Source organism: Dermochelys coriacea, chromosome 1, assembly GCF_009764565.3.
Source record: "Dermochelys coriacea isolate rDerCor1 chromosome 1, rDerCor1.pri.v4, whole genome shotgun sequence".
NCBI classification, from domain to species: domain Eukaryota; kingdom Metazoa; phylum Chordata; order Testudines; family Dermochelyidae; genus Dermochelys; species Dermochelys coriacea.
Genome location: NC_050068.2, coordinates 15861566 through 15876649, shown reverse-complemented (window position 1 = coordinate 15876649; position 15084 = coordinate 15861566). Strand labels below are relative to the sequence as shown.

Sequence of the window (15084 nt, the reverse complement as noted above, 5' to 3'; positions counted from 1 at the left end):
ACAGGTGCTCCTAACAGCCCCATGTAAATTAGCATTGACTCAGCCAAGACTCCAAAGTTGGACTATCCATGGAGTCTGAATTGCCCTCTGTCACTCCTAAAAAAGGGTCTCTCCAGGAAAGGGCTAAAGCATACTGAGGAAAACAGGAGTGTTAGTTTCCAGGGCTGTTAAGCCAGCACCTTTCACAGCTATTAAATTTGCTTTAAAAAAAAAAGGGTGGCCCCCTTTCGTCTGTAACCTATTTTTAATGCTGGCTGTCGTTACCTTATTGAATTAAGCCCTTGGCCGGGACAGGAGACTTTTGTTACGGCATCATCTCGCTTTTGTGAAATTTGAGCAGATAATTGTTCCTGGACAGGAGTAGGAATGAACACGGTACTCCCGTCAATGGATGAGTATGTTTCTACAGACGTTTTTCAGTAATGATAAGCCGCTGAATCACTCAGGGCTGTTATACGCTAACATCAAAAGTCACTTTGCATTAAAACTGTCTACAGGTGATCAAAGGCTGTGGTCCCTATGCAGTTCTTACTCAGGCAAAGCTCCCATAGATGTCAACGGGAGCTTTGTCTCTCTAAAAATTTAGCTTCAAGATTGAGTCCTAATAGCTGAGGACCTGATCCCACAGGAGGACTGGGAGCACTATAGCAGTGAAGGGAGGGGAGCGTTAGCACCTCACTTGACTGTTGAATGATCCATTTTGGCCAATGCTTCAAGTGGCATTGAGGGGCTCTGGAAAAGAGTGTTTTGGCCAGAGTGAGGATCACACTGTGATGCGCAGCATTGGAGGATGGTGCAGGGTGGAGTCAAAAGCAGGTTAAAACAGAAGGAAACTGCTACTATTTAAATACTTTGGGCTTATTGAACACCTTTTCTCAAAGCCTTTTACAAATATTAATCACTAGAAGATTCCCGGTAATCAGCTGTGAATCATTTCTGATTTACAGATGAGGAAAACTGAAGCATGAGCAATTAATTTGCCCAAGGTCACAGAAGGAGTGAGGTAGAATGCAACTGTCTCTCACTGTCACCACTAAACCCTAATCTCCCCTCCGTGCTGGGGTCCCTCTCCACCCCAGCGTTCCACTCTGTCAGAGGGATGATGTTACATTCAGTTCAGTGTCTTGGCATGATGGCAGTTAGGGAGAATAGCCTGCAAGCACAGGAATCTCAATCAGTTGTTTCATTAAAAAGAAAGACTTTATTTTTCAGACCAACATTAAGAAGTAGCTAGAGGAAGCAGAACCCTTTGGCTCTTCTCATTGGATCATGTCATGTTATTTCTCTGTTCTCCAATGTGCTAGCGATACCTTTCAGTCCCCCGGCGTCTCTTTCTAATTTGCGTCTCTCTCTCTCTCCTTCTCTCCCTTCCCAGTCAATCTTGGGAGTGCAGTGTGAAGTGCAGAAACAGCTGAAAGCCTTCGTCACCCTAGAGCGCTTTGAACAGATCTACAGTTCCAGCATCGCCGGGTGCCAGCAGCTCAAGGACAACAAGAACTTTGCCTCGGGAGGATCTGTCTTCGGCAAAGGGGTCAAGTTTGCCATGAAGGATGGGCGTGTGGCCACTGACATCATCAGTCTGGCCAACGAGGATGGGCGCCGGATCGCAGCTATTCTGAACAACGCCCACTACCTGGAGAACTTGCACTTCACCATAGAGGGAGTGGACACACATTATTTTGTTAAGCAAGGGCCGTCAGAAAGCGACTTGTCCATACTGGGCCTCAGTGGCGGGCGGAGAACCCTGGAGAACGGCGTGAACGTTACAGTGTCCCAGATCAACACAGTGCTCAGTGGAAGGACTAGACGTTACACAGACATCCTGCTCCAGTATGGCGCACTGTGTCTAAACACCCGTTATGGGACCACCTTGGACGAGGAGAAAGCCCGTGTGCTGGAGCTGGCCAGGCAGCGCGCCATAGCCCAGGCCTGGGCCAGGGAGCAGCAGAGACTGCGGGATGGGGAGGAGGGCATTCGCTCATGGACAGAAGGGGAGAAGCAGCAAGTGCTAAACACGGGCCGGGTGCAGGGCTATGATGGCTACTTTGTGATCTCAGTGGAGCAATACCCAGAACTCTCAGACAGCGCCAACAACATCCATTTTATGAGACAGAGCGAAATGGGCAGAAGGTGACAGAGAGGGTCAAAGCGGTGACTTCTTGCCAAAGACAGCTACTCTTTTGTGGCCACTTACCTGACTGTGTTGTACTCAATCCTTTTTCTAAACTGAACCTGGCTGGGGGAGGAAAATAAAGAGAGAAAGAATATGGTTGCACTGTAACTTATGCAACATTCTTTTTTTATTATTTTAAATTTGGCCTTCACATGTTTTTTGCAATGAACAGGGAAGGTATATTTTGCCGTAGTGTGATCACAGTGAAATTTACTGTCTCTTTGTCCTTTTTTCCCTTTTGTGAGGAATTTAAAGTGGGGAGTTGTCAACGTACATCCATGGGTTACTCAGTGTGAAGTGAGAAATGGGTGTCTGTGCTAACTTGTTTCATCCTAATCCTTTCTTATTTGGGACAGGGACAGATAGCTTTCGACCCGAAGAACAGCTCAGAAACACTGGGCACGCTGGAAACGGAAGATGACAATGATTCCAAATCTCTCAAAGTGACCGTCTGAATCGTGTGCCTCAAAAGAGAACTTACAAGGAGTTTTCACCTTTCACTTGGGACAGAAAGTGTTTCTTGGGCTCCTGCTGCACAGAAGTAGATTATAGAGGCAAAAGGAGCTGGATATATTAACTTGCAAGATGATTCTCTTCCTTCCTGAACTGGAATTAAAAAAAACAGTCTTTTTCATTATGATAGTAGATGTTTTTTCTCTTTCTTTTTTGGTCCATGCGCAAATCCTGTTTTTAGTTTAAAAAGCCAGTAAAGGCCAAGAAAGATCCTCCCACTCTATTGGAAAATATCCTCTCTCATGCCTAGAGCTGTTCTCTAGGTGGGTTGAATGCACCGAAGTTGTAGACATAACCTCATTAAATGCATAGTATTTCAGTACATCAGGTTGTGCGTTCAGCAGTCCGCTGGGCCATGTCCAATAAAGCAACTTCATTTTAGGAAGCTAATTGAGTCTGTAAGTAGTAGGATACTCTCTCACTGATGTACCATTGAAGAGTGCAGCAAATCCATACTCCACAATTCTTGCTTTTGGGGGCTATCTTTATTAGCCTGGAAACTGGCTTTCAGTGCCAGGTTGGTAAATCAGTTATGACTGTGGCAAACATGCCTCTCTGAGACTCTGGCAGCAGGGAATTTAAAACGTTTAATAAGCAGCAGGAGGGGAAATATTAGAACCAACCCTCTAACTGTTCCTTCCGCCTTTCACCCCACTGGGACAACAAAGAGCTCAAATTATATGAGTAACCCAGTGAGGGTTAACAGCGAACAAGGAGGCGTTTGAATAGAAATGCCCACTAGAGAGGGGCCCAAATAGTTTACAAGAAACTGCTGACAAAGTTGCTCGACATGCTAATGTAATTTGTACTCACATAAGCCCCATGCTGTGGTATGTGCAAGAGTCCTTGTGATTCAAGTGAACAAGGAGACTGAGCTGAGCTTCTTCCTGAGAAAATTCTCTACCGATATGGGGCATTGCTGCAGTCAGAGACACACAGGTGTAATGCCATCCAGACCTCTGGATGACCTGGATCTGACAGACACTTCACCCACACACACCCCTGAACTTTCACTGGCTGTCAGAGAGCAGCTCAGAACCTCTTACATGGTCTGAAATTTGTAACTTCTTTTCATCTTCAGTTTTGGCTTCCAGGTTCTAACCAGAGACAGATTGAGCCATGCCAAAACACCACAACAAGAGAGGTTTCACAGCCGGCCCTTGGAGCATGGTGTTCTATAGTCCCCTAAAATCACGCCCTCTTCCACTGTACCCACCAAGCTCAGCAAACCCCACCACCAGCATCACTGCCTTGTGCCAAGACAATATCCCCGGGTCTACTCAGTTACTGGATAGCAAGAAGGCTGGAAAGGACTCAGTGGGCACAAACTCCAGGGATAGAGAAAATTGTGGTGGCCCCAGTTCTATCACAGCTTCCCTGTAGATGCAGAACTTGTCTGTCTGTGTCCTTATGGCCCCCTCCTGGCTTTTCTCATGCTTTTGCCAGATGGAAGTGAAGGAAATCCCCCAAGAGAGCCTGTTATTCCTAAAATTTTTATCCTAATGTTACAGACCCACTGAGAGACACATCCAGAGTTTTAGATTCTGACCTTAACTGAACCCAAACACAGACCCATGTGAGGTTCACCCATCTCTGATACTTACCTACCATCCTGCTGCTTTCATAATTCCTCCTGGATTTCACGAAAGGGAGTGTTTTTGATACAGTAACTCAGTGTTATTCTTTGAACTTCACCTTGCAGAGCAGGAAGAGCGTTGGCCAGGACTGACCTGGCAAGCATCCTTTATGGAGAAACGCATTGTCAGGGGTAAATAGCAAGTAGTGGTAAGTCTTGAAAATTAGCACCAGTTCTGTTGGAGTGGCTTCACTCTCTGGGAGGAGGAGATTCTGAAACAGAGCAGAGCAAATGCTGGCTGAAAATGAACGAGCTGCCCATCTTCAAGCCTAGTGTGTTATAAAACCGCTCGACACTCTGTTCCGTACACCACCTCTTCCTTTTAACTCTGTCAAAGTGTAGCAGAGAAGAGAGGGAAGCCTCATGTATCCATTCTCATTGGTTTGTTAAAAATGTAATGGGGATTTTACAATGGTAAATTGGCTACATTTACATGGAGCAGAGGAAAGGAAATTCAAGTATGAAACACTCCCAATGGAAACCTTGCTGTACTGAGATGCTGCCTTTATAGCCTTACCCAGAGTCTTCAGGTTATTACACAAGAAATGAATCTGAATAGGTCTCCCATTTTTCATGAGTCTCACAAATCTGCCTGTAGCCAAGAGCAATCCAAATCCACATTGTGGCAAAAATCAGTGCAAATTAGATTTACTCTTTGTTCTCAAGCAATGTGCTGGGTCTAAACTGCTCGACTTCCCATTAAAGTCCATTAGTGTCTTGTAGTTGGAGTCTGTGCACAGCCCAGGAAATGGAGGAGTCATTATTTTGAATCTATTCTCTCCTGACTATTAAATGGCTCATTCAACAGAATGATGTTTCTCTGGCACTAACTAAGACAAACCTAAACAATCGATCAGGGAGACAGTTGACTACTTGTGTCTGCAGCACTATTAATAGCAGAGCAATAGTTTCAAGAGAAGTTTGGGATGTCTCCCTCTCATCTTACTGGGGGTGAAAACTTGAAAGGCTATTTACTATCCTGGCACCATAAGATTCCCCTTGTTTTGCCATAAGGGTCTTGTCTACAAGAGCCCAGTGTTTTTCTGTGGAGTTCACCCTCCAGGGTAAGGGGAATGTTAAAAAATCCAGGGCTGAGTGACCGTTGGTTAACTGTTGCCCTGCTGAACAACATATCACATGCAGCTACCCATCATTGATTAACAAATTTTTAATAACAGGTTCTTTAATCTAGCAGAGAAAGGTCTAACTCGGTCTAACAGCTGGAAGTTGAAGGTAGACAAATTCAGACTGGAAATAAGGGATACATTTCTAACGGTGAGAGTAACTAACCATTGGAGCAATTTACCAAAGGTCATGGTGGATTCTTCCATTGCTGATCATTCTTAAATTAAGATTGGATGTTTTTGTAAAAGCTCTGCTCCAGGAATTGTTTTTGGGAAGGTCTATGGCATATGTTATACAGGAGGTCAGACTAGATGATCACAATGGTTCCTTATGAGTTTGGAATCTGTGAATAAATCTTTCCCGTATGGCACCTGTAGCCTGACATTCCATTTATATCCCACACTTACAGTGGGTGTCTCTGTCCCCCTCTTAGGGCTGAACCACACAGAGATTTATGGGTCTGCTACTCACTTTTTGCTAAAAGAGTTTGATCTCAGGCAATAGAGGTTTGTGCTTTTCCGGTGCAGAAGTCCTAAATTCTATCCCTACAGCCTACCCTGAGGCATTACCCTAAATATTAATTTTAATGGTAATTGTGTAGAAATCACTGCCAGGACCAAGGCTAGCATGGAACAACTGGGTTTAGTTTCTGACTCTGAACAAGCACACGTCCTGCCCCAAAAGAACTCCAGCCCCTGCCCCTGGCACATTTCCCTCAAAATGTAACTAGTGCGACTCAGCAAATTCAAGTTACAATGAATTGTGTTTGAAGTGTGACTGCTGACCTTTAAATCTAGGTTTTGGAGGGTATGCTAGACTAATCAATTCACAGTCTAGGCCAGCAGTATCAAGGACAAGCACGCATAGGTCTTAGTCTGCACTCAGACAAAACTCCCATTGGATTAGTGGACGTTTTTGCCTACATGTCGACTTAAGGATCAAGCCACATGTGCTGAAATATGTTTATTTTTAAGCAAAATTGGACCTGGCACCTGTATCATCTGGACCAGACTCATGGCAGGTCAGTCTCTGCAGCAGACAATTCTACTGCACTCTTCAACCTTGTTTTAAATGATCCAACAATGGAGCTTCCAGTTGTGCCCATAGGAAATTCATGTTGCAGGATGGATAGCTGCATCTTTTTCCCTTTTCCTGCCTCTACAGAGAGGAATCAGTGCAGATTTTTGTCCCCTGCAGATTTGGCTCACTCCTACCTTTGACTTTCATTATTCAGAAGGCATTGCATTTGTGTAGCAATTGCAGCCCCCGCTAGACTCATTTAGCACTGCAAGATGTACTGCAATGTTTGTTTCCTCCAAGCTTTTTTGGACAGAAATTGTCTATCCAGAGCTTGGAAAAAATCATGAAGCACCAGTGACCGGAGGGACTCATACAGCGCATCGAATCTTTGTCATTACTGCTATTGATCAGAGCCATGGCAAAAATGGGCCAACAAATCTAAAAAATACCAGGCAAGAACAGAATAGATGGAGGCTGTTAAGCGACCTCATGCTTGATTTGGGTTTAAAAGACCGATGACTGAGAGCTGTCCTCAGGACATCATTTGGCTGTAGGTTAGGAACAGTGAGGGAATTCTGCCCTGTATCTGTGGTCACTTTACTGAGCTGAGGGAATGGTAAGATTCTGCTCAGGCTGGTAAACGGACGCTGCAACAAGAATAAACAAAATTGGTTAAAAAAAAAAGAAATCTAATAAAGCACCTTTTCAGCTGTGACTTGTAAGTGTCATCATGATAAATGACAGTGCAATCCATTATGCAAAGACAAGACTCCTAACAGGAAATTTTAGAATTTGATTTTCTTATTTACAGCGAGGGCCCCTGTCATATTTATAGCACGGCCGTCTGTTTTGATTCAATTGCAGCGTAAATGAAACCAGGGCCACAGATCTCAGCAATGCGGCTGCTCTTTAAACACCGAGGGGGCATAAACACACAATGTTAATAATGGAGCTAAAGATTGCTTGGCTTGTTGACTGGTATTTGGTTTATCTTCGTGTTTGGCAGTGAAGGGCTGTATCTTAGCACTGTTGAACCTGGGTAAGACACATAACAATTATGTTCATAACGGTGCACACTGTAACAGGCCCTTTGGTGAAATAAACTTTGGCCCTTGTTATCTTGAAACACACAATCCACCATTCCTGCATAGCTTAGCAAGTCTCACAGGAACCCAGTGTGTTAGCCACTGGCCTGTTCATTTTTGTTAGTCTTAATACTGTCCTTATTCGGACTGAAAGATTTTCACCATTTCTTTTCTATTATAGCTCATAGTAAATATTTAACTATATTATTTTCCCAAGTTACAAACAAGGTTTTACTGATTTTAAACAAAATTAAGCCAATGGACTTTTAACTGTAGGGTACGTTTAACTAAAATCCTCCAGGATTGGAGAGTGATTTTTTAAAAGACACACTGTTTGCATTGTACAAAATGATTAGTTTCAAAATTTATATCCTGTTTCAGAATGCCCCTCCCACTAAATGTACCTTGTTTAAGGAAGGCTATATCATGTCCTGATGGCTGTGATCTTATTTCCTATAGTGATATATCAAGCTGTGTTATTTGAACTGAAAACAGTCTGAAATGTAAAAAAAAAAAAAAAAAACAGGTGGGGGTAGACAGAAAAATTATTGTCTCTCTCCTGTTTATAGCAATTTTAAAAAGTTGTGCTTATAATAAAATGTTACGTGGTTTAACTGTTAACCCCCATCCCAGAGGGGAATGGTATTTGGGCAGAGGAGCCCTGAAAACTCCAAGTGAACACCAACTAAAACTGTTCTGGCAAAGAACAGGTCAAACTTCAGGACAGTTTCAGTGATGTGACTGAAGTAACAAATCAAAGCATCACACTTTTTTGTTAAAACAAATAAATCTGCTTATTTTGCATGAGGCCTTCTGAATGCAGCTACAGTCTTTGTAGCAAAGCTCAGCTGTACTACCAACACTGGAGCCTCTTGTCATTACCAGGTGTAATAATTTTCCTGAAGTCTGGAACTAATTTTTGAGAATTTTTTTTCTCAACACTTTGTGTTTCTAACACTGTATTCTTGACTGTGTAAATACAACAAGGCTGTACATAAGTGCAAATGTAGATACCTTCTAGAAAAACAACCAGAAGTGACCATGTGTAGCCTTCGGTGACAAATAAAAGAATATTTTGTGTTTAAAGGGTTTTTATTTTTGCCATCGTGTAAAGGTTATCTCTAGATATCATACCCCAGAGTCACTTGGTTAATGAGCAGGGTAATTCAGAAGAATAGAGTAAGTAAGATGAGCTCAGTTCTAAAACTCTCTCCCCAAAGACTCTGCTCCTTGTCTAAATGGATTTTTAGTGTCTAGTTTGTGAAGAAAAGAGGAATATATGCTCACTCTCTAACAGTGAATTCATAAACACCCGTCTACAAGACCAGGGCCTGGGAATCATAGTGCATTCAGGCCTTGCATGTAAGAGACAGTTGAGGCAGTTTACTTAAAATAATTGTAGTTTTTGTAAATTCTGCTTGGTTCAGTATAAAAGTGGACTATTTCAGGTTAGCATAAAACTCGTGCCTACTTGATTTAAGATGAACTGAAATACGCCTGTTTTCAACAGAAATAGAAGCGTCCACACAAACTTTTGCAATGTTTGAACTAAATCAGTTTGTGTCAAACCACTGCAGCTTTCTTGTGTAGATAAGTTCTCAGTTCCATTCCTGCCTTTGCCACCAAGGCACTTAACATGTCTCTGCCTTCTTGTGTGGAAAGGGTGTAATAATCCCTACCTCCTGAGGGCCACGGGGGAGGGTATGCGGGTATCTGGGCTAGCGGGGCCCTGCAGATGGGCTCGGAGTGGGATGGAGTGAGGGTACCTGGGCTGGGGGGGGGGCCATGGCAGGGCTCTGGGGGGAAGGGAGAGGGTGTATTGGCTGGAGGGGGGCCCCATGGCTGTGCTCTGGTGGGGGGGGGAATGGGCAGAGAACCAGGGACTGGGTTGTCATAGGGGTTTCTTTCACTCTCTACTCCTGGGGGAATTGTTGTGTGTGTCTGTATTGTTACAGACATACTTGCTGACAGGTATTTTGAAATAAATTACGAAAATAATTGAAACGCATGATTATGTAGTGTTATTTTGATAAATAAAATTTTCAGAATTTTAAAATAGTGTGTGCAGAATTTTTAATTTTTTGGCATAGGATTTTTAAATGTTTGGCGCAGAATGCCCCCAGGAGTATAACATGCAGGCTGTAGGACAAGCTGACATTAACACTAGAGCACTGGGTCAGCACTGAAAAACAGCTTAAACCATTAGCATGCTGCCTACTAACCGTCATGAGAATACATAGCAGCCAGGGCATGCAGTGGTTTTGAAAGTGGGGTAAGCAAGCTCTCATCAGGGAATGCGGGAGAAAAAAAAATCCTGTAATGGCGGACAACGCATTTTATTTAGTAAGACTTACACTAATGGGGCTGCAGTTTAACGGGAAGGAACTTGGCAATCTAATCAATGTTTAATTGCTAAGTGCCTTCCCATTAAAACTGCAGCCCCATTGGTGTATGTCTTCTGGCTGCTGTGCAACTCAGAATCAGAGGTTTTCAAACCGTGAGGGGTACACCCCCCACTCCGGACCATTGAGGCATCAAGCACCAGGACTAGTATCTGCCCAGCCATCATTCTACTGTGTAAGTCCTTGTCTGGTCAAAATGGCTGGTCTAGATTCAACAAATGTTTTTTACTAGCTAGTACAAGCATAGGCTTGTGGCTCCAAAATCAGACAATGGGGCTGGCTTTGGATCAGATACACAAAGTTGCATTTCAGTCCGTTAGCCCACAGCAGCTTTGCAAGATGAGGGGATCTAGGTCAGAGCCATCCCTTAGGCAGGGAGAATCAGAGCAACTGCATCGGGCCCCGCACTTTAGGGGGTGATCGGAAGACCCGGTGCAGCAAGTCTCCCACCCCAGCCAGAGCCCGGAGCTGCCGTGGCGCCATGGCTAACAATAGCCACGCCTAGGCACTGGCAACAGCCAGCAGCAGCAGGCAGCCCAGCACCAGGCCAGATCCATCCCACCAGCCCAGCTGCCGGTGCAGAGTGGGGCTCTCATGCCAGAGGGGGTTGATTTGCAGTTGCACTGGAACATTTTTAATAGTAGGGGGTGCTGAAAGCCAGCCTCTAACCCCTGTCCAAATGCCACTCCCCCGCCCACCCCCCCAGCTGAGGTCAGGAGCAGAGCCCTTGGTGCAGGGCAGCAGCCGGGATCCCGGGAGTGCTGCAGAACCCCACCCCCCTAGTTCCCGCGCCTATGCTGATTTGTTGCTCCCCTCCCCCCCCGACCCCAAGGATGGCCCTGCTCTTGGTTATTAGGTATGAATCCAGCCAGAGATGGGGAAACAATCTCCCTCCTGGCCAATAAAATTGTGCACAATTAGAAGAGTGGACGTCACATCTTGCACTTAGCATCTTTCAGCTGAGAATTTTAACGCACTAGCAGTAAAGGTGGGGAGGAGCATTGTCACCATTGTCCACCTGGCAGACACTGACACACAGTGAATTTGGGACTTGCCTAGGTTTCTTAGGAAGACTGTGGCAAAGCCAGGAATAGCCAAAAACCCTCAGCTCCCCTTTAGGCACCAAAAGAATTGGCCCAGAAGAGGGACACTTTGACAGGGGCACTGATGCATATAGGAAAGTGAGCGCTTTTGGAGAGTTGGTCAACCGTGCCCCTTTGATGCACCTGGGCTCAGCCACTCTCCAGGACTGGACAGGCCCACTCGTCTGTTTTAGATTAGTCACTCTTATGTGGTAGTCATTTGTATAAATATCAACTTTACAAGGTTAGCGCCCTTCTACAAATCCAGCGTATTTCTTAAATGGTGAGCAATTGCAAGAACAGGTCCACGGAGTAGTAATTATATTAGCGTGAGTTTTAGCTGTTGCATGAGCACCATTTGTAATGAGGTAGCTGCCAAGTGGATCATTCACATGCATGTTCAAGCTCTCTTATTGCTGAAAGATTTTTTTCAAAGAACGTCTGCAAACTGATTTGGCCCCTGATATTGGCTGCTCCGAGACATGGCGCTTTACACATGAATTTCAGCCTTGTCACTCAGAGACACTATGTCAGTCCTAGCCATTTCCACATAGCATGGTGATGGGATTTGTTTAGGGTTGTAAAAATCAGTCAGCCTTGCAATCACTCCCTGGAATCCGACAGCGAAGCCAAGAGACACGATGGCTCCAGTGGTTAGGGTGCCAGCCTGGGGCACAGCAGACTGTTCCACCATGTGTGACCTTGGATAAGTCACTTTGGCCCAGCGCCTCAAAGGTATTAAGGCACCTGGGGCTAGCACCACCAGAGGCCTTAGACTTAGCATTATAATGCCTAACATTTAGGTACCCTGCTGCCTAGTGGAATCCACAGTCCCGAGTTAGGCCTGGTCTCCAGAACATGGTTAGGTTGATGCAAGGCAGCTTATGTCGCGCCATTGCTGTGGATATGGCGACACTTAAACTTCTCTCCCGCCAACATAACTGCCCCAGTACAGAGACTTAATAACACCATACACACCCCGAGCAACATAGAGTCATGGTCAATGCAGTGTCAGTGTAGACACTGCACTACTTACATCGACTATTACTGGCCCACAGGAGCTGTCCCACAATGCCCAACCCTGACCGCTCTGCTCATGGTTGTGAACTCCACTGCCTAGGGGTGAGGCAGATAGGAAGCTGCCCATCCCCCCTTGAAAGCCCCAGGAATTTTTGAAATTCCTTTTCTTGATTGCTTGGCTTGGTGAGCACACCTAGCTGCTCTCCATTATTGTGTGCCACTGCCCAGCTGACCATGGCGGCTATACACTGCAGACACACCCCTGCCTGGAGTACATGAGAGGTACTGGCTCTCCCGGGCCAGTGGGAGAAGAGGCTGTGCAGGCACAGCTACCGACCAGCTGTAGAAACATCAACATCTGTGCGCAGATTGCTTGGGCTGCAGGAGAAGGGATAGGACAGGCATCAGCAGCAGTGCCACATGTAGGCCAAGGGGCTGTGGCAGGCATACCAGAAGGCCAGGGAGGCTATCAACAGATCTGGTGCAGATCCGCCAACCTGTCGCTTTTACAGAGACCTGTAAGCCATCCTCAGCGGAGACCCCACCCCCACCCCCAAGAGCCTGTGGATACTTCCAAGGAGCCAGAGTCACAGGCCCCCGCCATGAACAGCGAGGAGGAGGAGGTAGACAAGGAAGAAGAGGAGGAGTATGGGAGTCAGGCGATCCAGCGGTGCAGCGAGCCAGGACCTGCTTTTGACTCCTCTGCAATTCAGCCAGTCCCAACAGTCAAGTGCAGGTGACCCGGATGAAGGGGAAGGCACCGCCGATAAGAATGCTGTTTGCATTAACATTACAGGAATTGCACCCCCCGCAAAGCAGCAGGACAAATCTGTTGATTTACTCATTTGTACGTATGTAGGAAGAGGCAGTGGAACAACCAAGAGAGGCAGAGTTGCTCTCTGCTTCTCAATCCCCTCTAGAGTTAGGCAGTGTGGGCTACATGTTTATGTGCACGGGGATGTCCCATGAATCCTCTATGGCGATCTCCATGAAATGTCCATGGATGTACTCTGCAATCCTCTACCGAAGGTTTCTGGGGCGGCTGCCTTATTTCTTCAGCCGTGGTAGGACGTTTTCCCACGCCACTTAGTGGTAACTTCAGCAGGCACCATTGCAGTACACAGGCTAGCAACATACGGGTTTGGGCCCTCTCTGCCTCTGTTACCCTCAGGAATGAGAGCTCAGCTAAAATCACCACCCCCTCTGGAAAACAGAGCCAGTATAAAGTCCCATTGCCCTGTACACATGTACTCATGCTTGTGAGCTAACCCCGCCTCATCCCCCCTCAAACGATCCCAAGGGCCCATACTCACCATGGCTGGTGCTGTGATGTGCCGTATCAATCCCAAGGAGAAGTGAGAACGTAGTGCTCACAACTTTCTGGGATCACGGGGAGTGAGTTCAGTATCTGACGTTTCAATATCTGTCGTGCCTACACTGACAATGGTACCTCTGAGTGTTGTATGCGCAGCTGCTGTTGAGGCCTTGAGGGTCTCCCCCTACCCACCTGCTGAACGTCTGAGCCAGAATGAAGAGGACACGGGATGACATGTTACAGGAGATGCTACAGGCTAGTGCTGCAACAGGGAACAAGCCCAGGGCCCGGAAAATGCCTCTTTCAGACAGCCTGGAGAAGGAAAGGGTGGAGATGAGAAAGGCCCGAGAGTCCCAGCAGGAAAAGGAGAGGCCGATGCACGAGGACATAATGGGGCTTCTGAGGCAGCAGAGATGTTGCAGACTCAGGTAGCCATCTAGGTCCAAGAATCCCGTGCTTGCCTCTCTCTAGAGCCCCATGTCAGGACCTCCCTACATTCCCTGTGGCATCAGGAGTCACGGTACTGACCATACCACTCCACCCCAGGGGACATTAAAGACAATCACAGCTACACCTTGGCTAAAGACACGGTTGGTGTATGTGTGCCTGAAATGGAAATCACCATTCTTTCCCCTTCATAACTTGTGTTCTCGTAATTTATGAAGGCTTTATAAAGTTCTAAATGTTTTTTTTTATTTTCCTGATTCATGTTACAGAATAAAATTCTATTTTTTGGAACATATGCTGGCTGGTGCTGAGTGGGTCTGATCCCCACCAATTTCCTGTTACTTCATTTTATCACAGAATCTATAGCATCATTCTCAGACAATACTAATAGGTGCATTAGCAATGTAATATTCCTACACACACAACACTCACTGCAACCTTCATACTGGGTTGCAAAAGAGCAGGGCCAGGAAGCACACACACGATACCAGCACACTGTTAAAATGGTCTTTCAAAACCTCCCTGAACCATGTAGTTCTGCACTGAGCTCTTATAGCCGTTACGTTTGGCTGTTCAAATTCAGCAGACAGCCACACCACTTCCGCCCGGCACCCCAGTGGAAAATTTTCCCCCTTTGCCTCACAGCTATTATGCAGGACACAGCAAGCAGCTATAACCATCCTCTATGTCCAGAATCACAGTCCTGCATAGTAGGAGTCAATTAATGGTCCTGCACATGTGCATGACAGTGGCTCTGTGGTGGTTTTTCCCAACTCCAAATTGATTCCCAACTGTCCAGTGATAATTGGGCATTGCAAGAAGTTTCCACAGTGCAATCACCACTCACTTCTCAACTCTCAGTGGTGCTCTCATGTTGGTGTCCCTGCACTGGAGGGCTGAGGCGAGTTCGGCACACAGATCCAGGAATATGGCATTGCGCATCCAAAACTTCTGCAGCCACTGCTTATCATCCCAAACCTGCATTGCATTATGATCCCACCAGTCAGTGCTCATTTTTCAAGCCCAGAACCATTGCGCCTTCTCTAGCTGCTCCATGTTTGCAGGGATTTTTGAAAAGAGACACAAAGTATTATGGGCTGCAGATGAAATTATGGGAAATTATGGGATGAAATTATGAAATTATGAGAACACTGCTTTATGGGAAGTTGAACCCAGACACCCCTGCATGACTCGTTTTGACCCATCAGGCACTGCCAAAAACTTCCCAAAACACCCTGCGCTGGATGGTGGCGAGTTGCACAGTGG

The 15084-nt window shown here is 45.9% G+C and overlaps 1 protein-coding gene across 3 annotated transcripts in view; it reads left to right on the top strand.

The window, feature by feature from the left end:
* Positions 1 to 8638, top strand: part of TENM4 (teneurin transmembrane protein 4) — a 1775651-nt gene extending 1767013 nt beyond the window's left edge. For all 3 annotated transcript variants that reach the window (XM_043504093.1, XM_038368402.2, XM_043504094.1), the window contains one exon: positions 1376 to 8638. In XM_043504093.1, the coding sequence (XP_043360028.1) occupies positions 1376 to 2134 (759 nt within the window). In that variant the 3' untranslated portion in view covers positions 2135 to 8638. The remainder of the gene's footprint in view (positions 1 to 1375) is intronic.
* Positions 8639 to 15084: the final 6446 nt, after the last annotated feature.